The following is a 25,461-nucleotide window of genomic DNA, read 5'->3' as shown; positions in this document are numbered from 1 at the left end:
CCTCACCAAATCAATTAGAATGGTTTTAAATATAAATAAAGGGCTAGTAGGATTGTAAAATGTTTCGATGTGATTGATAATTAAATTAATTATTTAATAATCAAATATAACTACTAATACAACGTGTCACCAACGCCGCCTAATATGCGCTTAGAATGTGTGACTGTTGTGGACGCGCTCTTCCTGGAACAACTGCACGCGCTGAATGAATCTGCTACCGTTAAACTGGAGCACTTTGCTAGCACGTTATTTATCTAAAAGAAACGCATCCTATATGAGATTAATCAGGTATATTCAAAATAAACATAACATTACAAATTATATCTGCACAAAATGACGCAAATTCATGCACAAGTGAACTTGAACTAAGTTACGTGCCATTCATTCAGAACTACTCATGTTGTGGACGCGCTCTTCCTGGAGCAACGTGACACAGTAACTAAACCCAAATAATTCACAATGTTTTATTACAATATTGTTCTCTTTATAATGTTATGTGATATTACAGTCCCAATAGTCATTATTAGTCGTGCACTGCCGTTTGAGCTGCGCGCGCTGAAGCTGACGCTTTACTACAGAGTTAATTCTTAACCAAATGCATCCAATATGAGATAAATCAGATATAGATAGGCCTACAGAAAATAAACAGTATTACAACTTACATTTGCACAAAACAAAAGGCTGCGAATGCACACGCAAACTTATAGTCATGATGAAGGTGTAAAATGGTCCCAAACATAACTCCGGCGCGCTCGCTTTACATGTTATGCGGTTGAGCAGCGCGCACGCGCATGAAGACCTGCTTAATCGATGATCGATAAGTTGTATCGATTAAATGTATTATCGACAATTAATCGATCGTCGATTAATCGTTGACATCCCTAGTCGGTAGTAGAGATTTCAATGTGAAGTCAGACACTTTAGTATGTGTCGTTCAAATCTTTTTGGGAGGATATTAGGGATAGCATCATTGATTCAGGATGGACATTGGGAACAAAATGTAATAACACTTTAAAATATGGTGAAATAATACAACATTTGCATTTTCACTTGATTTGTTTAACTGTGACAGTGATAATGTACTGTAGATGAAGTTGGCCATCTATGAAGCCTTTCAGAACAGTAAAGAAAAAAAATGTTGTCCCCATAAAATGATACATGTATGTATCTGGACCAGGGTGATCCTATCTAATGTTGCTTAATAAAAATGCACAAAAGCAAGATGCGTTAGCTGATCCTGGATAGCAAACCTTGTGATTTCCGAATCTGGATTCTTCTTCTCCAGAGACTTTAATTACAACTGGGCGCAGGTCGACATGACAGTGCAATGTCCCTCAAGTCAAAACCAACAAAATCAAGACCAGTGGGCCGGCTTTAACGTCATGCACTATCCAACTGAGACCTAAGGTAGCTTGCATTTAGATTGTTGACACACACTCCGACCAATGATGCAAACTGGTCTGCGCCACCAATTAAACGTTGGTAGTCCCACTGAAATCCTGCCGTACCTGTCGCTGCGCAACACAGCCCATAACTGAAGAAAATGTTGCATGCTGGGTCTGAAACTGTCCAGAGAAGCGCCCTCATCCACAGAGGGAATAATGTCAATGAGTGAAGACCACAGGGAGGAAAGCCACACTCACCTCTCACTACCCGGGGTGGTGATGCGGTAGAACCTGTGGCGCAGATGGTGTTTGTCACCATGGTAACAGGTTGTGCAGAGGTCATAGTTGGTGCACTCTGCGCATTTCCACCGGATCCCGATGATGGGCTGCTGCCGACAGGTGTCACACATGGTGCCGTCGTGCTTGATTCCTGAAACATCGCAATTGCACGCATATGACAAGGGAGTCGACTTCCACCTGCATTTGTAATCTGGATTACCGGTACATTCTCCGATTCCAAAAATTACTTGTAGTCAGATTAGCCTATATTACTTTGTAAAATACTCATCAGATTACAATTACTTTATTAATTCAATGATTACATATTCACACAATGACAGTAAATTATTCATAACTTATTGATTCTCAGATGTTTTTAATGGTCACTTGACATGCAGGTATACAAATAAAATATAATTTTTTAAGTAATTATTAGCTTTTCATCACAAATCCCCTGCAGTTCCTCCAAAACCCCAGTTTCATGCACTTCATTCATGTTGTTGATACAGAATGGAATGTATTTTCTTTCTTAATATTTTTATATAAATTCTATTTTTGGTTACACTTTATTTTACAGTCTCCTTGTTACATATGTTACTTACCATAGTAATAACAGTAAATTATGCATAATTACATTGCAACTAACCCTCAACCAAACCCTAATCCTATAGTAAGTACATGTAGTTAATTAATATTACTCAGTACTCAAATATATAATTACACTGTAACAATGACACCTTAAAATAAAGTGTAACCCTTTATTCTAATGTATCCCTGTTACAGTGTAAATATACATTATACAGTAAGTACATGTACTTACTATAGGGTTAGGTTTAGGGTTAGTTGCATGTAATCATGCCTAATTTATAGTTATTCTTAATACAAGTAGCCTATTTGTAACGTGTCACAAGAACACGTTAAAATAAATAAATAAATTGTATAAAGAATATATTTTCTAGTCGTTTTATATATGAATACGGTACAAAATAATCCTTGATCAATGTGATGAACGAACCAGGTCAAAAGTAACCTAAAACATTTAAGACAAAGCTATTTTGCGTTTAACGTTCAAATCAATGTGGTGTTGTTGTCACGTGACAGACGCACCTGACCGGATCAGTCCTAGACTGGGGTAAGCAGTCTCACTCACCTGTGGGCGCACTGTCCAATATCCTCACATCATAGGCTCCGGAGCAGCGGTAATTGGCGGCGGTGCCGTTGTCCCAAACCACCACCACCTCCTCCGGACTCTCAAAACTCCTGACGGTGCCGACGTGCCCCTCTCCCCCGTCCTGTTTACCCCACTTCCAGTCAGGACCGCGGATAACTCGAGCCCCCACTCCTTCCATCATGACTCGGTTATTCCTCCCGGTGGTCATTTACGAGCAGACGTTACGATTATATGTAACTTAATTATGACTAGCCCTTAAGCCAGCTCAGAAAATATGGTTATAAATGAACTAATTCGTCCCGTCTTACATATGTGTCAATGGCCAGTGAAAGAGGACAATTTAGCGGTATGGACAAGAAAAGGTTTTTTTGCCCTTGTTTGCTTAATTCATAAAAAATTTATGTCTACTGATAAACTGACTAAACATTTATAGTTAACTATTAGTTACATAGGCGACATATAAATGTAACCTCTAAGTTGTTTGCGTGGTAGAGTAAGCAAATTTACTTGGTAATTCCCAATTATACTGACAGCAATGTTGTGGAAAATGTTGGCAAAACGGTCAATTTCAGTCTCTAACGCCCCGTTTTTTTTTTTTTAGCAAAGGCCAGTTAGCTAGTCCGGGCTAACCAGCTATAGCTAATACCTTCCTAAAGTTGTGAGCGGTTACTTGACGTTAGCAAAAACGCAACAAAAACTTTCGGTTTAGAAAAAAAGAATCGTTGTTTTATCGTGTAATGTACTAAATTGTTTTGCGAACTTTGCCGTGCGTTCGCAAACGTTCAACAGATGGTCCAACTTCGCGTGACGCGATCCCGAAGGTCTGCGCGAGCCGCTGTCCGTGAAAAGCGTCTGCAAACGGCAGAAGAGCTTCCAGTGCAGCTAATCCACCTTCACCAAAGCTTCCTGGTTTTTAATGGAAACAGGATTGCTAAACGAATGGCTGTAGGTGAAGTAATCGCATTTCTTCATGCCCGAAACAAATGCACGCACGGGTCTGTAAACAGCAGCCACATCGCCACGGATGAAGAGACCTTTGTTAGTGCTTTCCCAAAAAAAATTACACCAGCAGCAGAACTTAATATTTCCTGATCGAAAAGGATCCGGAGATGATTTCTGCAAGATATCCTTAAAAGCGATCTTTAAGCCCAGGTAATGACAAAGGATTGGTGAAATGCGCTCTTGAGAGATGTTTCATTGAGGTGCAACTCAAGACGATCGCGTCGCCATTATTGTCAATCAGATTCAGAGCTCGAGCCAGTGGAGGTGGGACTGTTTGGGATCCAAGCAGTTCCCGTGGCGTAAAATGACGTCACGTCAGGATTTAAAGTGAGCAGAGCCCAGACACAAAAGAATTTGTGGGGTCTGTCCCGTTCTTTCACTCTCAATGTGTGTCATTATCAAGCATCATTATTATATATTTATATTATATTGCAGTAGTGTATTTAAAAAAATTATTTCACATCACAATATATCATTCAAATGCTCTGTATGGAATGATTTTTTTCTGTTATTATTAAAACCTAAATCCTAGATGCTGGATGTAACTTCAGGGTCAAATACAAATCAAAGTCAGTTTCTCAGTAGCACTGATTTCGCTGAGCTCAGGCATGCATTTCTTCATTTAAGACCACATATTAAATGTATATTTCATATTAAGACAAATTTAACAATCATATATAAAACTATTGTAATCTGGATTGCATAATCAGATTCCAAAAATGAAGTACTTGTAATTAGAATACATTACATTTTAAAATACTTGCAATCAGACTACTTTTGACTGATTACATGATTACATATTATTCACACAATGGCAATAAATTATTAATAATTTAGACAAGGCAAGTTTATTTATAAAGCACATTTCATACACAATGAAAGCAAAGTGCTTCACATAGAAAATGTATTAGAATATTCATAAAATCACAACATATGCATAAGAAGTAAAAATATAATTTATAAGATATAAAATTAACAATAAAAGCAGAGAATTCTGAATAAATGTAAAAAAAAAAGAAAGCCTACTGCTTATACTGTATACGTTAGGGTTTGTGCAATTGCACAGACAGACTAGCCACTAGTTACTGAAAACTAAGACCCAAACAGCTTTTGAATACTGGATTTACAGAAACCATTCCACTTTTTAAAAGTTTTTTTTTTTTTTTTTTTTTTTTTTTTACCCATTAGAATCCAGGTTTTTGATAGGTTTGATTTCTGTTAGTTGTTAAAGTAGAACTCACACCCACATTAAAATTACTTTATTTATATATATATAATTTGTTGTTGTTGTTGTTTTTACTTGCTCATTCTTGCTCGTTAGATCTTTGCTTCACACATTCTAGCCCTATGGTTCTAGCACACTGTTACAATATTCCACTTGTAGCCTGTAGAGGGAGCAAGTTGTGAGAAAGTTAACAGACAACCAGCGGTTTAATTTCTTGTAGAGAGCTGCCTTTATATAGGCTATTCAAATAAACAATTGAAAAAAAATTAAAATGACAAAATTAGATTCAATATTCACGAAAAGTATCCTTGTTTTAAATACTTTATGGTCTTTTTTAACTTTTAAGATCTTCCTTGACTTGTCAGGGTACATATTAAGAGAGAACAGTAAGTATTACAAGTTTTATTATACTGAACCAATGAATGTTGTGATCCCACTTCTATTTTCATTTAACAGGTTTAAAGGGGTCCTATTATGCCCTTTTACAAAGTCTTGATTTTGTTTTTGGGGTGTACTAGAATATGTTTTCATACTTGATTGTAAAAAACCCCCACAAAAACCCCACATTATTTTTCACATATTTTACATTATTACAGCTCCTCTCTCCCCAGTCTGGTTGAACGCGAAGTTTTCGATGAAGCCCCTCCTTCTGAAATACGAAATGTGCTGTGATTGGCTAGCTGGCCCAGTGTGTTGTGATTGGCAGCACTTGGTGCATGTTTGGGAAATGTCCCATCCCTTCATAACTGCGAGCTCTACTCAGATGTAAATTTTAAAGATGGCGTCAATTTCAAACCATTTCGAGCCCGATTAAGACCCTGACAATATTAACGAACGAGAGGATTGTGCTGAACAGATTTCAAGCACGGACTTTGCAAGCACGGATTTGATAGGATGTTTCAGAGGGCGATTTGTGCAGTTCCCCTCTCCAAGCGGACAGGAGAAACGCACTTCCCCGTCATACAGTGAGCTATTAGTCATTGTTACTCACGCTGTAGATAAGCTGCGGCTAGAATGGGACAGCGCTCAAAATCAGACCCAGTCAAAGCTGGACGACCGATTTCTGACCAGCCACACCCCAGCCCAGCCCCGTAATCCTCTCTCCTTCTTCCAAGACCTCCACCCGGAGGTCCCTCCATTGGAAAGTTTGAACAAACCACTCAAGCATATTCATCTCTCATTGCAGCCTCCTGGTTCCGGTCTTAACTGTCCCGCCGCAGATTGCGTTTCGGGCGGTTTTAGGCCAAGCCTTCTCGACGAGCAATGCCTCAGACACTCTGTGCGTTCCTGGTTTCGGATTTCAGGGAAAAGCCCTAGGGTCATGTGCGCATGGCCTGTTTAAGACGGCGTTCAAAGCCCCCACGTTCAACGTGGTCGGTCAGCCCGATCGGGCGATGGGACAGTTTCCTGTTTCAGAGGTTCCCACCACTTATGTGCCTCGGGGCCCTATGCAGGGAAACCTGTTTATAACAAAAAGTTCAGCCGTGGTCACTCCACATGTGCTTCCTGTTTCTACAGACGCCAGAGGCTTTCTGGAATCAGTGAATGTACTGGCAGCGGCAGTTCGGCAGGTTCCAAAAATAGAACGGTTAACGCCCCTAGCAGAGTACTTGGCCTCTTGGTAGCACCTGCCCGAGATCTCACAATGGGTGTTACGGCTACACCATCCAATTCAGGAAAGGCCCACCTCCTTTCGGCGGGATCCTTCCCACAACGGTGCGTCCTTGGGAGGTCTCGGCTTTGAGTCAGGAGATTTTGTCACTCTTAGAGAAAGGGGCTATGAAAGAAATACTCCCCACTCAGATGGAGTCCAGCTTTTACAGCCGTTATTTTGTTGTGCCCAAAAAGAATGGTGGTTTGCGTCTGATTTTGAACTTACATCACATAAACCGTGTGCTCAGAGTGAGAAGATTCAAAATGCTGACGTTAAAGTCCATTTTGTCTCATATCCAAACCGGAGATTGGTTTGTGATCATCAATCTAAAGGATGCGTACTTCCACATCCAGATTGTCAAGAGACACAGGAAGTTCCTCAGGTTCGCTTTCGAGGACAAAGCTTATCAATACCACGTTCTTCCATTCGGACTGGCTCTGGCTCCTAGAACATTTACAAAGTTTATAGATGCGGTTCTGGCCCCGTTGTCCGGATCTTGAACTACCTGGATTATTGGCTGATATTAGCTCAATCTCAGGATTTGGCAATAGTTCACAGACACTTGGTACTCAGTCATTTGAGGAGCCTGGGTTTATGCATAAACCTTCAAAAGAGTGTGTTGCTACCATGTCAGCGAATGACTTTTCTGGGCGTGGATCTAGACTATCGCATGATGCGGGCACGGCTGTCTCCGGCATGTGTTCAGTCGTTACACTGCTGTCTGAGTCAGTGCAGGACAGGAAGTCTAGTCCACGTGGATTTATGCCACAGACTGATGGGTCTTATGGCAGCAGCGTCCCCTGTGGTTGAGTTGGGCCTGCTCCACATGAGACCATTTCAATAGTGGACCAAAAGCCAATGGATCTCACCTCTTTGCCAGTTATGATCACGTGCTGAGGCTTTCACGCTCTTGAGTCCGTGGACGAGAAACCCGCTCCTTCGCAGAGGAGTCCAGCTGGGGGCATGTTGTCGCAAACCGATTTTTGGAGTCTGGAAAGAGGTGTATCGTGGTTGACACATAAATCGTTTGGAGATACTGGCAGTGTTTCTGGCACTCAAACGATTCTTATCCTATCTGAAGGGTTATCACATATAGGTTAGGACGGACAACATGACTGTGGTCTCGTACCTGAATCGCCAAGGAGGGCTACGTTCTCGTCCCCTGTACAGGCTGGCGAAGCGTGTCCTTCTTTGGGTGCAGACCAAGTTTCAGTCAGTCATAGCAGTTCACATTCAAAGGCACCTGAACCTGGGAGCGGATCTACATCCAAGGCAGGACTTGGAACCCGGAGTGGAGTGGAGGCTGCACCCTCAAGTAGTGAGCCTCATATGGCAGAGGCTTGGCTGAGCGAGCCGAGGTGGATTTGTTTGCTTCGAGAATGACTACGCACTGCCCGCTCTGGTTCTTCCTTTCTCCTTCGTTGCCTCTGGGAATAGATGCTCTGGCTCAGGAGTGGCCCAGGACCAGACTTTATGCCTTCCCACTGATTTGATTACTCACAGCGGTTCTGCTCAGAGTTCCAGCGCACGAAGTGGGACATCTAGGCCCCGTTCTGGCCCACTCAGATATGGTTTTCAGACCTGGGGCCGTATGTATAAAGTTTAAAGTATAAAGTAATTTTTTTGGCTAACACTTTATTTGTGTCCTTGTTACATATGTTACATTTACTTACCATAGTAATAACAGTAAAATATGCATTTATTATATGCAACTAACCCTAAACCCAAATCCTAATCCATTAAAAGTAAGTACATGTTGTTAATTAATATTACTCAGTACTTACATGTACTGTTACTGTATAATTACACTGTAACAATGACACCTTAAAATAAAGTGTAACCAATTTTTGTCTTAAGTAGCCTATGTCAAAATTCTTTAAAATTCATTATTAAAAATGATTTGACAAAAAAGGCAAACTACAGCTACAGGTTTTAGAAAAACAAAAAAAGCTCAGGGAAAAGATTACACTGACAACAACATAATCAGTTATTAATATTTCACTGGCTCTCTCTTGTTTTTGCATGTTCATAATTTATTTGTGTGATTTGATATGTTTCATTGTGTTATCACAATTAAAACAACTGATTTAAAGCACAACTACAAAATGTGCTTACAAAATATTTAACATATTGTTAATAATATTTGGAAAAAGGGTGAATATGTCAATTTTCCAACACTTTTGGCCACTACTGAATGGCTGTTTATTATGACCGCCGCTAGCATAGCTAGCGAAAGCGGTCATATAGGGATTGTCAAAGTTTTTTTTTTTTTTTTTTTTTTCACCTTACTGAATTTTTCGTCAACGATACCAGGGACACCGAAGCACCGGGGAACATGAAATTTGGTGGGCATGTAGCCCCACTAGACTTCTAAGGAAAAATTTCGTTTGGTCCCCGGGGGCCACTCCCCCCCCGCGCTGGGCCCCCCCAAACCCCAAAAAATGCAGTTTTTCCTAAATAACTACCTGAACCGTGGCACCGAGGATGAAGAAATTTTTATGGTATGTTGGTCTACTAGACTTTTACGGAAAAATTTCGTTTGGTCCCCGGGGGCCACTTCCCCCCCCGCGCTGGGGCCCCCTTAAATTTTTCGTCAACGATACCAGGGACACCGAAACACCGGGGAACATGAAATTTGGTGGGCATGTAGCCCCACTAGACTTCTAAGGAAAAATTTCGTTTGGTCCCCGGGGGCCACTCCCCCCCCGCGCTGGGCCCCCCCAAACCCCCAAAAATGCAGTTTTTCCTAAATAACTACCTGAACCGTGGCACCGAGGATGAAGAAATTTTTATGGTATGTTGGTCTACTAGACTTTTACGGAAAAATTTCGTTTGGTCCCCGGGGGCCACTTCCCCCCCCGCGCTGGGGCCCCCTTAAATTTTTCGTCAACGATACCAGGGACACCAAAACACCGGGGAACATGAAATTTGGTGGGCATGTAGCCCCACTAGACTTCTAAGGAAAAATTTCGTTTGGTCCCCGGGGGCCACTCCCCCCCCGCGCTGGGCCCCCCCAAACCCCAAAAAATGCAGTTTTTCCTAAATAACTACCTGAACCGTGGCACCGAGGATGAAGAAATTTTTATGGTATGTTGGTCTACTAGACTTTTACGGAAAAATTTCGTTTGGTCCCCGGGGGCCACTTCCCCCCCCGCGCTGGGGCCCCCTTAAATTTTTCGTCAACGATACCAGGGACACCGAAACACCGGGGAACATGAAATTTGGTGGGCATGTAGCCCCACTAGACTTCTAAGGAAAAATTTCGTTTGGTCCCCGGGGGCCACTCCCCCCCCCGCGCTGGGCCCCCCCAAACCCCAAAAAATTCAGTTTTTCCTAAATAACTACCTGAACCGTGGCACCGAGGATGAAGAAATTTTTGTGGTATGTTGGTCTACTAGACTTTTACGGAAAAATTTCATTTGGTCCCCGGGGGCCACTTCCCCCCCCGCGCTGGGGCCCCCGTAAATTTTTCGTCAACCATACCAGGGACACCGAAACACCGGGGAACATGAAATTTGGTGGGCATGTAGCCCCACTAGACTTCTAAGGAAAAATTTTGTTTGGTCCCCGGGGGCCACTCCCCCCCCGCGCTGGGCCCCCCCAAACCCAAAAAAATGCAGTTTTTCCTAAATAACTACCTGAACCGTGGCACCGAGGATGAAGAAATTTTTATGGTATGTTCGTCTACTAGACTTTTACGAAAAAATTTCGTTTGGTCCCCGGGGGCCACTCCCCCCCCCCCGCGCTGGGGCCCCCGTAAATTTTTCGTCAACGATACCAGGGACACCGAAGCACCGGGGAACATGAAATTTGGTGGGCATGTAGCCCCACTAGACTTCTACGGAAAAATTTCGTTTGGTCCCCGGGGGCCACTCCCCCCCTGCGCTGGGCCCCCCCAAAACCAAAAAAATGCAGTTTTTCCTAAATAACTACCTGAACCGTGGCACCGAGGATGAAGAAATGTTTATGGTATGTTGGTCTACTAGACTTTTACGGAAAAATTTCGTTTGGTCCCCGGGGGCCACTTCCCCCCCCGCTCTGGGGCCCCCGTAAATTTTTCGTCAACGATACCAGGGACACCGAAGCACCGAAGAACATGAAATTTGGCACCGAGGATGAAGAAATTTTTATGGTATGTTGCTCTTAAGGGCCCACATCAACCTAGCCCATAATCACTCATTTGTGATTTGCGCCCCTCCCATAAAAAATGAAAATGCAATATTATTCTGCTTTAATCGCCCCTATCTTCAGTGGAGATGTTCAGAACTGCACCATATTTCATGTGTATGATTAACTTGACATCCTCTGGGGGTATCCTCTGCTAAGTTTTGTAGAATTTCATCCATGGGGGGGTATAAAATAAATTCATTTATGTGCACATTTAGTGACTGTACACTCATCGGCCTGTAGATGGTGCTGTTGAGCGAAGGGTTGCTGGTTTAGGATGATACTGTCACACACACACATGCAGGAATACAAACAAACGCAAGCATGCACACACACTGACATCCACACGCACAGACACACACCCATACACACACAAACAAATCCACATGCACAGACACACACACACAAACACACACGCGCACACATGTACGCACACATACATACACGCACAGACACACACACACACACACACACACACACACACACACACACACACACACACAGACACACACATACACAAACACACACACATATACACACACATATACACACACACACACACACACACACACACACACACACACACAGACAGACATGCACATACTATTACTTTTTTTAGGTATATACATAAACACGCAATACAGCCAGATTACTCCACGTCATTTATTTTTGTGGAAAGCCAGTGCAGGCCTGAGCGGCGGTCATATTTTGTACCGCGATGCGGTACATCTAGTTGACTTTCTAACTGATCTTCAAACCAAAAGCACGCTACTTTTATGAGGTTTGCAAGCTTCCATGGAGTTGTTGGAGGCGTTGATGGAACTCATGTACGCATCATTGCTCTAACTATAAACTATAATAAGGAAACATAGGCTATATCAATAGAAAAGGATTAGGCTATGTAGCATCAACACTAATTTGTAATAATTTTGCACAATGCCAAACCATTTAAAAAATAATAATAAATTAACAATTACTATTGCACACCTGCAGGTTATATAGGTGCGTAGGAGAGAAGACCAAACAAATAATAAAAATAAAAATAAATAAAAAAAGGAAATCCTGCACACTATTAATACTTGCAAAAAGGATCAATAAATATATATTAGCAACATTTCGGTCTCATGACCTTAATCAGGCATATACCTTATATGCATTTGTCATGATCAAAGGTAAAGGGATGGAATTATTGACATTTATTGTTAAGATAAAATGTATAAATGTGATGTATCATTAAGAATAAAGAATGAATAAACGTATAAATTAACATTAAAGTTAACTCCAAGATTAATTCTGCAGAAGAAGAAAAGCATAGATATTCGAAGATGAGTAAATTATGATGATAAGGCAACAGGATAGTAGGCATTGGGCAACGCAGCAGTTAAGACTTTTATTTTGTCATCCTCCATGCCGGATGTTGAATAATGTAATGCTGGTGAGTCTCCGCAGTCCGCAGTTTCAGCGAGGCTAGTTGAACGGAAGAGGGGACACCGGTGGAGGACATTACATGTAACTCCAAATCAATAAACTCACGTTGTCCAAAAGAGTTTGTCATCAGCTAATCGGAAATGTTTTCTCTTTCTACTTCACTACAGCCACAGGTATCAAATCACATTTGTTAAGGACAGCTCGTTTCATAACTTTCCATGTACGCAGGCTAGCTGGTTAGCTAGCACTTAACAGTTACATCAGAACTGTGTGTCTGTAATCTCAAGATCTGAGAAAATAGCTTTTAAACATCACGCTGAAAAGTCAACGTCATGTCTCATATTATTAGTTCAGTCATTATTGCTGCAGCTGACTTGATTAACGTTAACGTTACTGTGTTATTGATAGGTCGTGTTTATCATTGTTTGTATAATCATAACATTATAGCACAAGAGTATTTTTCCATGAAAAGTCATGAATATTTAATCCACCACAATGTCTCAGATGAGTTAAATAGTATATTATTATGTTTAATAGATTCAGTTGTGGAAATTATGTTTTCATAATCGACTTCAAAGTAAATAATATCTTGCTTAGAATAATTTCATAGCTAAAAGCACACAGTTAAATAATATTGTAAAAATAATACTACTAATATATATATATATATATATATATATATATTAATGCCGTTTTATATGAAAAGACTCACAATATTGTTCACAAATGATGTTCCCCCCACATTTCTCAAATGTGTTTTATATTTTACATTTCTATCTACTCAGATCTACTGATGCTGTTTCCTTGATAAACAAGTACACAAATTTTGGATAAAACTTTCATTAGGGGCAAAACTGAAGGTGAAATCAGGGTTATTATAAATATAAATGTTAGTTGAACAATTTAAACTAAATAAAAATGAGAAATGTTCATTTGGCAATAAACAGAAATACATTTAAGTTGAAGTACTAAAGTTATTAACTGGAAATAAATACAATTAAACTAAAACTGAAGTATAAATAAATTAAACCTAAATAGCAATACTTTCAATAAAATGACATTAGCACATAACAAAATTAAACTAAAATCAGCATAACTAAAAATATAAAACTAAAAGCTAATTCAAAATATTAATAAAATAATAATGATTAAATATTCATATTTTGTATGAATTTCATATTTTGAGATTGAAACTTTACCCTGGGACGAGTCAAGGGTAAATCTATCAAATCTAATCTTTTAAACGGCATTTGAAAAGCACAAAAAAAAAAAAAACGTATGTTGAAGGCCTGGTTAAAGGTGTGTAGGATAGTTTTGATGTTACCCTTACATGCATAAATAATAATAAAAAAATAAAAAAAAGTTATTTCCCAGGACATTAAAGAAGAAATGCTTTGGTTTTGTTGTGTTTTTGTCAGGTAACAGTCCAGCTGAGTCACCTCATCAACGCTCTGCATTCTCTGACGGGTTCAGTGAGCAGCAACACTTCAGTCAAGCACAAACACAGAGAGAACAGCCCAGAACAAGAGCTGAACAGCACAGAGGTGATTACATTTAACATCATATATATATATATATATATATATTAGTACACATGTAGGTTATTGGAGTTTTTTCCCCTCTGTTCCTTCCAATCATTAGCTTTTTTATGGAAGTGTGCTCCTAAAACGGATCAGTTGAATGTTATCAGCTTTTAAATGAAGTGTGCTGTTCTGAAGCTTAACAGTTCTTCCTCTTTAAATCCTGCATGTGTGGTGTTGCGCTGGGAAGCCGTCACTGACGCTCAGGGATTTAGGTCTGACAGATCTAGGAGTCGGTCAGCTAGATGAGCTGGTGGAGAAGCTTCTGCCCCGTGTTTCTCAGCAGGACTCGCCATCACAACCGAGGGCCGAGACAAACATCTGGAGGACTTCCCATCTCTCCGCAGATTCTTTCTTTCACAACAAACATGGTGAGACACTTCGCTTTCTTGAAACCTGAACCAAAGACGGAAATCAGAAGCTTTGTTGATTTTCTTTTATTTTGTAATCTTGTTTTTTTATTATCAATTTCACATAGTAGAACTTGCTGTATATTTCTTTTGTATTTTGATTCCATCACATTATAATTCGTTGACGTTCCTTGCGAAGGTTGTTGTTTCTTCAGTGCTTTTCCAGCATTTTCTGGTGCCAGTTTTCTATTTTCATAACGGGATTCACAATAGTTCATTGTCGGAGCTGTAATTGAAACCTTGAATATTTAGGCTATTTATTTGATTGTTCAGCTTTCTCATGATGAATCTCTTATCTATGGAAGCTTGTTTCCGTCACAGAATAAAACATTTTAAAAGATAATTGCGACTTTATTTATTAGAATTGCGAGAGTCAGAATTGTGATATAACTTTGCAATTGCGAGATAAAAAGTCAAATTCTAAGGGGAACAATAATTTATAACACGCAATGGCGTCTTTATATCATGCAATTCTGACTTTATATCTCCCAATTGAGTGTTATAAAGTCGGAATTGCGAGATATAAACATGTAATTCTGAGAATTTTTTATTTTATTTAATAAACTCCAAATTGCGAGTTTATTTCTCTAAATATAAAACATTATTCATATACTTTATAACACCCAATTCTGACTTTATAACACACAATTCTGACTTTATATCACGCAATTCTGACTTTGTAACACACAACTGTGACTTTATATCACACAATTCTGACTTTACGTGAAAAAGTCAGAATTGTGAGATAGTCACATTACCTTTTTAATGTTTTATTCCGTGGCGGAAACAAGCTTCCATATTTGTCTGATGAATTAACAGATTAATTTCTTCTCTCTTATTCAGGATTTTCCAGAATGGGTGGTGTTACTCCTGTCTTCTCCAGGCAAAACAAGTCTCCTCTCCAAACACTATGTACAGATCTCCAGTATTTGCCATGTAATGTGTACAGTTTATTATTCAGTTTTCACAACAGGCAGCATCATTTTAAAATTATAATCTGTGTTGGCCGCTCATGTTCATCAAATTGAAATTGTGTTTTTCAGTGTTGGTCCAAAATCGAGGCTTTAAAACTCTGAAGTCCAAAACACGGCGTCTACAGGGAGGCTTAGACAGTTCAGCCGAGCCTGAGGGATTTACACCATCGTTTATGAAGGTCACCCACACAGTGCTTCCTTTGGAATGATATAATTAGCCTGATGTGTTTATTTCCATGAAGAGATGCACCCAAAAAATTTAATTTTCATGATGTTCTCTCCCTCATATCCTTCCAAAAATGTATGACTTTTTCTTCTGTGGGTGACAATTCTTCAAAACATTTCAACTACATGACCACATGAGAGTCACTCCCTGCAGAAACCTAGATGTCGTAACTCCCTTAAAGGGACAGTTCACTCATTAATTACTGTCATTCCAAACCCGTAAGACACAAACACAAATGAAGATATTTTTGATGAAATCAAAAATAATGACCACCCATAGACTGCAACTTTCAAGGCCCAGAAAGGTAGTAAAGACTACCTAAAATAGTCCATGTGACTACAGTGGTTCAAATGTAATGTTATGAAGCAACGAGAAAACCTTTTGTGTGCAAACCTTAAGGGTTTGGAACGACATGAGGGTGAGTAATTAATAACAGAATTTTTATTTTTGGGTGAACTAACCCTTTAAACAGCGTAAAGAAAAACAACCTTCACATTTACAGGATGTTTCAGAACTGTGGTTTTTGCACAATCCCTGGAATAAGCCATTGTCTTAATGGCATGTAACCATATATAAAAGCCCTCCTTTTGATTTCCACCGAAGAAATTAAGACATAGGCAACAGGTTTTGGGACGGCATGAGGACGAGTAAATTATGACAATTTTGGTTGTATTGCTTGATTTCAAATATAATGCTTTAGTATGTTTTCACTACATTGTAAATGTATATTTGCTAAAGTTTATATTGGTGTTACAATGTTATTTATATTTTTGTCCGTTAGGGTTTCCTCACACGAGACAAAGGGCCAGATGTTGAAACTCTGGACAAGCTCCTTAAAAACAAAAATATTCCTGATGGGCAACATGATGCTTTTAAGACTGGTTTTGCTGAGGGCTTCCTTAAAGCTCAGGCCCTAACACAGAGAACACAAGGCACGTCGTCTTAGATAAATAACAAATGATGAATTTTGAATGAATGTTAGAAGGTTTTCAACTTGATATGAGTGTTTCCTTTCTCATTATTTATTGTATAAAAAACATATGTCATCATCTTCAATAGAGTCACTAAGGAGGATGCGACTGATACTATTGGTGCTTTTGCTGTTGGGCTTGTATGGACTCTCAAAAACACCTTTCTTATCAGGTAAATAATCCAAAGAAACTTCTGCATGTCTGATTTGCCTCTCTAACTAAAGGCTGAAATGCACTACACAAAAGATTTGTGATTTGACAGATTTCGCAGACAATCGAATAGTGTATGATAGGTAAAAACTGGTCAAAATAACAGAGTTTGTTGTTTTGGGAATGGATTGAAAGTCTACTATTGTTGGATCTTGAGTCATTTAGTACATGATGCCCAGTTTTTCTCTGTAACCATTTTGCAAAGTCAACAAGTGTATGACATAGTGTTCATTTTAAATCATGTTGTGTATTCCAGCCCTAAAGTTGAGTATCTGCTTGTTAAGTCTTACATCAATTCTGGGTCCAAATGCTCTATCAGATGCCAACATAAACAACAAATGCTGCCAATATACACTCAAGTGCGCTGTGCTGTAATACTACCAAAAAAAAAATCATGATCCTAACCTTTATCTCCATATCTAAATCTCCAATGGCCAGACAGTGATTCATCTTTTATGAATCGTTAAAATAGTGGTGTCCAGGACATCATGAGCCCGGAGACTGTAGAGTACAAGCTTAGCTTAAATGTTGCTTTAAATAAGTAAATAGTGCTCATTAACGACTCTTGAGATAGTGCTCTCTATTGAAATGCAGTGGAGGCTTGGACCCGGAAAACGCATTTGATATGTTGTGACTTAGCAAGCAGATAGTTCATGTCCTGTGTGCCAAGTTTGCCAATTGTTTGAATGTAAAATCTGAATCATTTGAGAGGTTTCAAGTAGAGCCGCACGATTAATTGCTAAAAGATTGCGATATTGATTCAAACACCCACGCGATCTCATTCCTAAACAACAACTATACGCCTGTGTCTATTAAACCTGTATCGAATTAATTACATTGTTACCAGTAGGTGGCGACAAGTGACTGTTAAAACATGTTTGTGTCATTGAATCATTCATTCAAGAGATGATTTATCCAGCAATGAAACAAGTGAAGTCTTTCTGAGTGAGTCATTGAATCATTCATTCAAGGGATTTGTTAAAAACACGATTCATCCAGTAATTAAACAATTTATGTCATTATGAGTGAGTTATTGAATCATTCATTCGAACCGATTTTTTTACATTTTTAAATAGACTGCAGCAATTGACATTTTGTCAGAACGTTATTTTGTTTAGTTGTCTATTCAGAATCGTGTGAGAATCGTAATCTCTGTTTGAAACAAGAAAATCGTGATTCTCAATTTATCCAGAATCGTGCTGCTTTTGGGCTTGGATTGAAAACCGTTAGCAATGGTTACTTAGCTGGCTTGCCCCTAGTGCTTGCTGTGTGTGTGTGTGTTTGGAGTGTGAACTATAATGTAACCATTCCGGACAGTGCGATTCCGAACCACATCAGGCCTGGACTCGGCAGTGGACCCTGTCCAGATGAAGAACGTCACCTTCGAGCATGTGAAGGGTGCGGAGGAGGCTAAGAACGAGCTGCAGGAGGTGGTGGAGTTTCTCCGGAACCCTCAGAAGTTCACCGTTTTGGGAGGAAAGCTTCCTAAAGGCAAGAGCTCGCATTTGACAAAAGGCTCCAAGCCAGAACCATTTAAATAAATAGTTATATTTAAATTGTACCATTGTTTACTCACCAAACCTGTATGACTTTGTTCTGTGGAATACATTTTTGACGAATTTTTACACAGTTCTCCACAAGTAAAATCAAAAGTTTAATTCTTAAACAAAATTCCACACTGCTTGTATTTGGCAGCTTTAGGTTTCTCCTACCACATTAACTTGTGTGTTTTTTCCAGGAATCTTGTTGGTTGGGCCTCCGGGTACAGGAAAGACCCTGTTGGCCCGTGCCGTGGCGGGCGAGGCAGATGTGCCATTCTACTACGCATCTGGCTCCGAGTTTGATGAGATGTTTGTTGGGGTTGGTGCCAGTCGTATCAGAAACCTTTTCAGTGAGTACATAGTGCCACTCTAAATCACAATTCCAGCATGATTGTTTATAGATCATGTAGGCCATACTATGTGCCTGATTCTGAGTCCTGTGAATGTGAAAGTAGCCAAAAGCACTCCCTTATGCCTAATTGGTGAATGAATGATTGTATGACTGCTACAGATGTTAAAGCAGTTCTCCTGCATTTGTCCTCTAGGGGAAGCTAAAGCTAACGCTCCTTGTGTTATCTTCATTGATGAGCTGGATAGTGTTGGAGGAAAGAGGATTGAGTCTCCCATGCACCCCTATTCTAGACAGACAATCAATCAGCTTCTAGCAGAGATGGATGGGTGAGCCATGCAACCTAACGAACTTGATGACTGCGTTCCAGTGGAAAGTTTGTGATCACTAACCTTTGGTGTTTAACATCTGCAGGTTTAAGCCAAATGAAGGCGTCATCATAATCGGAGCAACAAACTTCCCAGAAGCTTTGGATACGTATGTAGATTTCTTTTCAAACATCTAAATACTAAAGGGTTGGTTTACGATACATAATAAGATATGTATGTCTGAGTTTGTTGGGGTTATTTCTCATATAAAGTTGCTGATTGGTCAGAAGATCTGTTTGATACATTGTTGAAATTAATACATTATTAGCTAACTGTGTGATTTGTACTTGCACATTTCTGAAATTCATAACTTGACACAGTCACCTCTGATGACAGATCACTCTAAATTGTAATGTAGACATGCATTTTGCATTTGAAACGATGTGTATTGTGAAAAGCGCTATACAAATGAATGTGAAGTGAATTGAATCTGAATGCTGTCTTGTTCCCCAGTGCTCTGATCCGGCCAGGCCGTTTTGATATGCAGGTCACCGTCCCCAGACCGGATGTGAAGGGCCGCACTGAAATCCTCAAGTGGTACCTTAAAAAAATTAAAGTAGACTCTGGTGAGTGGCATGTTAAATACTCATTTCTTAAACTTACAAGATTCTAAACTGTTAATGTTGTACGGTAAAAAAAAAAAGAAGGTAATAATACAGCAAGTAAAGTAGGATTGTTGTCTTTTCTGGACATTAGCTGTGGAGGCAGAGGTCATTGCTAGAGGAACGGTGGGGTTCTCCGGGGCCGAGCTGGAGAATCTTGTGAATCAGGCTGCTCTTCGGGCCGCTGTGGACGGCAAAGACATGGTGACCATGAAGGAGCTGGAGTTTGCTAAGGACAAAATACTGATGGGTAAGAGCCTCTAACTCATTTTGCATGATAAAGTAAACTTTGCTCAGGATGAATGGATACCTTGAGTTTTCCATTCACTTGCTCCCTCCTCAGGCCCAGAACGCAAGAGTGCAGAGATTGATCAGAGGAATAAAGAAATTACAGCGTACCACGAGTCAGGCCATGCTATTATTGCATACTACACCAAAGGTGCCATGCCCATAAATAAAGCCACCATTATGCCGAGAGGCCCCACTTTGGGTCACGTGAGTACATGCTAATTCGTCATCAGAATCTAAAGCTTGAGAGGCCTTGTGTGTTCACCTATGGGTATGAGTTTTATTTAAGTTACCAGTCTTTCCTCTTCTCTGTAGGTGTCCATGCTTCCAGAGAGTGACCGCTGGAGTGAAACTCGTGCTCAGCTTCTGGCTCAGATGGACGTCAGCATGGGCGGCCGAGTGGCTGAGGAGCTCATTTTTGGCAGTGAAAATATCACTACTGGTAGGTTGCAGGACTGTTTTCTCTGGTATTGCGGTGTATTTCAATCATTAATTACATTTGAGTGACCCGGCCGTAAGTACATGGAATGTTTAGTGTTTTTCATATTATGCAAATACGTAAGAGGGCACCGAGTTTGATCTGTGTAATGTTTTGTTGTTTTCATATAGGAGCATCAAGTGATTTTGACAGCGCTACAAAAATTGCAAAAATGATGGTGACCAGATTTGGAATGAGTGAAAAGGTTTGTCATATTTATCTGATCATCTCTGGGTGCTGAAATATGGTTTCAGGCCTCAAGCCAGACTTTGCATGTATAGTAATAAATGATAAAAGGTGCAGACATTTTGTAAAACTAGTCGTACAGTCCAGAGTTCTTCTTTTTAATACCCGTTTCAAAATCTTCTATAAGGAAGTTTATGTTAGTGATAATGATGCTGCCTTCAAAGATTTGACACATACTCCAAGGCAGAATCACATGTAGCCTTCACGAATAACGCAGTTTCAATTTCCAGAATCCATCAAAAGGAAAATCAAAAAAACAGTTTACTGTATATTAGAGCTGCATGATTAATGGTTAAAAGATTGTGATCTCGATTCAAACACCTACGCGATCTTATTCCCAAATGACAGTGATTCGCCAGTTTCTATTAATCCTTTGACAAGTGCGATCACAGCGAACATTCAGATCTGCGTTGGCCCAGAGAGAGCAGTTGTCATGTTAATAGGTATGAAACAGCTTCACAAATAATATCATTATTTCTGGCTTACAATAATTCGTATTATCACAGAAATACTGGGATAAATGTTTATAGGTCGGATATAAACACTGATGTCTACGGAAGCTATCAAAATAAAAGAAAGATGCTTCAAATAAAGATTGTATCAATTACATCTGAAAACCAGTAGGTGGCGACCATAGTGACTGTTAGTATTTATCATTAAATCATTCATTCAATTTATGAGTGAACCGTTCGATCAAACAGATTTTTTTATAATTAATTCAAATTAATATATAATAATATAGTTTAAAAAAAACCATATATTATTTTAAATCGACTGTAGCAATTACTATTTTGTCAGAACCTCTAGTAAATTACGTTATATTGTTTAATTATCCGTTCACAATCGTGATCTCTATTTTAAACCCAAAAAATCCTCAATTTTTCCAGAATCATTCAGCTCTAGTGTATATTATAAACTGTAGTATTTCTATATAATCCTGTAACGGTTGAAAGCACCATAAAATTTTACCCATTTTTTGTGTATTTTGCTGGGTGCTTTATAATAAGTTGTATAATTAGCTTTTATATTGGCACTGTACTAAAACTAGTTAAAATAGAATCTGCAATTGCCTAAAATAGAATAAAATAGTTGTGATTAATCTTACGGATTCCCACCAGTCTTAGTAAAACAAAGTGAAATAGTAAAAATTGTTAAATAATAAATATTTCCACGGATACCCTAGCAACCAACACACCCCTAGGTCTTTCCGCTGGAACCCTAGTCTTAAAACTTGTGTATTTCATTAATAGCTTAGAAACATGTTAACTTACTCCTTGTTGGACTTCTCTTGTATGTATTCACCAGATGTCGTATAGGTCATACAAGTTTGACCCATGCTTTTTTGCTTAAAGCTGAAGACCCAACTTTATGCATGTTTTGTAAGATTCCCCTCTCTGTTCAACATATATCATTGGACTGTCCTGGGTTTAATACAAGTAGAATGCTCTTTTATGAACTTATTTCACTTAAGGACTTTAGTAAGATTTTGCCTGAAAAGGTATTGGATTTTTTATCATATGTTAATTAAAAATAAAAAAATATAATATGGCTTGTGTTGGTTTGCTTGGTTTTATTGTATTTATGAGGTTTGTATTTCTGTAATTTAATTTTTGCCATGAAAATAGCCTTAGATGCTGACATGGCATTAAATAAACCAATCTCTCTCTCTATCTTCTCTTGTATAATAGTTGGGTGTCATGACATACGCTGACCTCACCAAGCAGAGCCCAGAAACGCAGGCGGCCATTGAACAGGAAGTCAGGATACTTCTGAAGGTAAACTCTCTTCTGATCGAGCTCTGTCCTCTCTACTAACACATCAGTAATGAAACATTTGATTCACACTGACTACCGTCGTTTTTGACTCTTATATTTGTTTGCTTGCTTCTAGGATTCCTACGAGCGTGCTAAAGTGCTTTTAAAGTCCCGGGCTAAAGAGCACAAAAATCTGGCCGAGGCTTTACTGCGGTATGAGACCTTGGATGCCAAAGAGATCCAGTTGGTCTTGGAGGGAAAGGCATTAGACCCTCAAGGCAGATGAAGGTCACCAGGACCAAGAAACGGACAATGGAACCCTAAAAGACATAAATGTACATATGCAACCAAGAGCTTGGTAGGCCTACTCTCCCCATTGCTAAAATTGTATTTTTTTTTGTTTTTTTTGAGCCAGATCTCTGAATTGAAATTAGTTTCAATTTTACATGCTTATAAGGAAGGTGTAACACAAACACCTCCATGGACTTTTTATTTCCAAAGAAATTGATCTTGTGAGAATTCAACTCATTTAGTAAATTTCAGGTTTTTTCTGTACCGTTAACTGTAGGTTCTTCCTTATTGATAGTGAAGCAGAAACTCATTTTGAATAAATCCTTAAGCTGTAAGTGATAGTTCAGTTTACCGTAAAGTCAGGAACAATCACTGTCTACCTTTTGACCTAGTTGTCTGAGCCAGACTAAGTGTGTGTTTCATGGTGGCCTTTGAGAAATGTAAGGGAATGTATTTTCTCACGGAGGGACTGGAATGTTTCAAAGCCCTTTGGTACTGAAACATGTTTGTTTATGTGATGCATTTGATCATATCTGCTTGTGAACAATGCTGCTTCAGAACAGTTTTAGTCACTTTTTGTTTATACCTAGAACCCCAGTGTGTTATTAGATAACCTTTCTGACAATATGTTTCCTAGATCAACTTCACGGTGATCAATAAACTCCTGTAGTTCATGCTCGGTTTCTGCACTTTCATGAACTACACAAGACTATTTTTATACAATCTGGAATATCATCCATATTATAGGTTTAAATGCTTCCTGTCTTCCATCAGTTTGGTTATACACACCAATCATAAAACAAAAGGAAGACCAAAATGAAATATTCATTCATATTCGATGTTTGTTTCTCGGGTTCCAGTGGTTACATTGGGTTTATTCAGCTTTATTCTACATATTATTTATTCATGTACAGCATACTCCTCTATGAGTTTACCTTGCCTCCATGTATGTTTGCCTTTTATCCAAGCTCATTTTAGTTGTGTACATACAGTAAATATTTGTAATCAATAAAATTGAAAATGAAATCATTGTATATAAGTGTATAAATTGATTTTAGTCAGATTTTTTGCCTGCTTTGTCATTTAAAATTATTTTTCGGTTGATGCTATTGCACATTTAATAATGAACGGGAGCTGGACTGAATAAAGGAAACATAATAAAACTCTGCATAAATGTTATTTTCATGTATTATGAACATTATCATTTTACACAACCAAACAACTGCAAACTAGGTTTTCTATTTTCTGAAGAACGTGCGAGTGATGCAAAAGTTGGTGCCACAATATAGTATATGGCTAGGTAGTGTTTAGTATGTTGCTAACTGTTTGCCCACTCGCCCAAATTAAAAGAGCCTCTCCTTTAGAGTGCACGTGATTTAAGGAAGTACTTCTCAACCCTTTGGCTACAAGGCCCCTAAATTGTCCGAGACTATATTTTAAGGTCCTTTATTTCAGCCAAGAGATTTCTGGTACCTCCTCTGTAATAACGATCTGCTGTTGTTTTGTTTTATTTACATAAACTAGGAGGCAATGTATTAAAATAATTATAAAATATTTTAAAATCACAATGTTCTTCAAGGTTTACACTCTTAGTGATCAATGACTTTTCCAATCATTCGTGTGTAGGTAATGTATTGTAATGTATGATGTAATATTTTAGAGCCTGAAATAACGAAAAATCTTAATTAAAAATGTCCATGATTTTTATTTTATTTTATTTTTTTAAATAATTTGCATAGCTTTTCCAGGTCTACAAATCACACAGTTTTTCTAACAATTTGCCTGGGGCCTGTTTCAGAAAGGAGGTTAAGTGAAAACTCTGAGTATGTTAACCCTGAAATGAGGGAAACTCTTGAGTTTTCTGTTTCAGAATGGGAGGTATGTTACACCTGAGAAAGCAAAGTAAGTCAAGCCTGTTTCTGAAAGAGAGGTAACTTATACTCAGAGTCAGTTACCATGGTAACTTACTCTGTGAACCTAACCTGGTCGGGAGCAGGTTTTCTTCAGTAAACCTAGAGTTTCTATCGGTCTCCTCCCCTTTTTTAAAGAGGAAGTGATGTTTAAACACCTCACTCATTCTTTCAGTACATTTTTATTAATAAAATGAATCTTTTATTAATAAATAAAATATTGCTTTTTTTTTTTTTATAAGATGAAGTCTATATAACTCATTAACTGGCAACTGAAAACACAGTAGTAGAGTTACATAATGTAGTTCTAAACAAATTCTACAGAATTAAACTGTGGCATTTACTGGAAATCACTGAACTGTTCATCTGTGCACCAGAAGTTGATGGATCGTCCTCCTGCTGTTCTTCCACACTCTGAGGGCAGGAGGGGGAGAGATAAGAATACCTGTTTATACTTAGATTTAAACTTAGATTCTATAGGCTACTCCACATAAAAATGTGAAAAAATGTGAATGTGTAGACACATAATGTTAACATTACCTCTGTAGGCCTCTCTGTGGCAGCAGAAACTCTTTATCCCCATGTGATGAGCATTTGGTTGAGTACACTTTATAACACTATTTGTCATCATTTCTGGTGTATTGATAGGCGACTTACAACTGCCTGCAGGTTTTGTTGGGACAGGAGGCTCCAAAAGACAGATATTACCATCAGAATCTGTTGGGACCAACAAAAATCCTAACCCAAAGTAAAATAAATGGAAATATAAAAAATAGCCTATATAAAAAATAACACATATGTAAACCTCTTACATTTTATGAAGGCGCTTGGATCTTTGGGACTGGCTCTTAAGTCCGTCCAGGAATTCCCTCAGCAAAAAATGCTGCTGCACTGCTAGACACTGGATGCTTTAGTTATTTAATGTCACATGTTTGTAAAGTCAGGTAGCCTA

General features: G+C 38.9%; 2 protein-coding genes across 4 annotated transcripts in view; one reads left to right on the top strand and one right to left on the bottom strand.

Moving 5' to 3' along the window:
- mib1 (MIB E3 ubiquitin protein ligase 1) overlaps positions 1-4,107 on the bottom strand; it is a 74,751-nt gene extending 70,644 nt beyond the window's left edge. For 2 of the 3 annotated variants that reach the window (XM_082173946.1, XM_082173948.1), the window contains exons 1-2: positions 2,815-4,107; positions 1,644-1,815 (exon numbers count right to left, since the gene is read on the bottom strand). In XM_082173946.1, coding sequence (XP_082030072.1) covers positions 1,644-1,815; positions 2,815-3,043 — 401 coding nt within the window. In that variant the 5' untranslated portion in view covers positions 3,044-4,107. The remainder of the gene's footprint in view (positions 1-1,643; positions 1,816-2,814) is intronic. The other variant, XM_082173947.1, reaches the window with a different exon arrangement.
- An 8,209-nt stretch (positions 4,108-12,316) lies between these two features.
- Positions 12,317-23,778, top strand: yme1l1b (YME1-like 1b). Its single transcript, XM_082172574.1, has 18 exons — positions 12,317-12,484; positions 13,730-13,855; positions 14,082-14,262; positions 15,145-15,237; positions 15,345-15,454; positions 16,283-16,433; positions 16,561-16,644; positions 18,000-18,173; positions 18,421-18,573; positions 18,769-18,901; positions 18,987-19,049; positions 19,394-19,506; positions 19,637-19,792; positions 19,886-20,037; positions 20,146-20,272; positions 20,440-20,513; positions 22,243-22,329; positions 22,445-23,778. The coding sequence occupies exons 1-18, from the start codon at positions 12,452-12,454 to the stop codon at positions 22,592-22,594; spliced, it is 2,160 nt and encodes a 719-aa protein (XP_082028700.1). The 5' UTR covers positions 12,317-12,451; the 3' UTR covers positions 22,595-23,778.
- The last annotated feature ends 1,683 nt before the right edge of the window (positions 23,779-25,461 follow it).

Source organism: Leuciscus leuciscus, assembly GCF_965113295.1.
Source record: "Leuciscus leuciscus genome assembly, chromosome: 6".
Taxonomy (NCBI): domain Eukaryota; kingdom Metazoa; phylum Chordata; class Actinopteri; order Cypriniformes; family Leuciscidae; genus Leuciscus; species Leuciscus leuciscus.
Note: the sequence above shows the minus strand (reverse complement) of the source record. Positions and strands in the feature narration are given on the sequence as shown.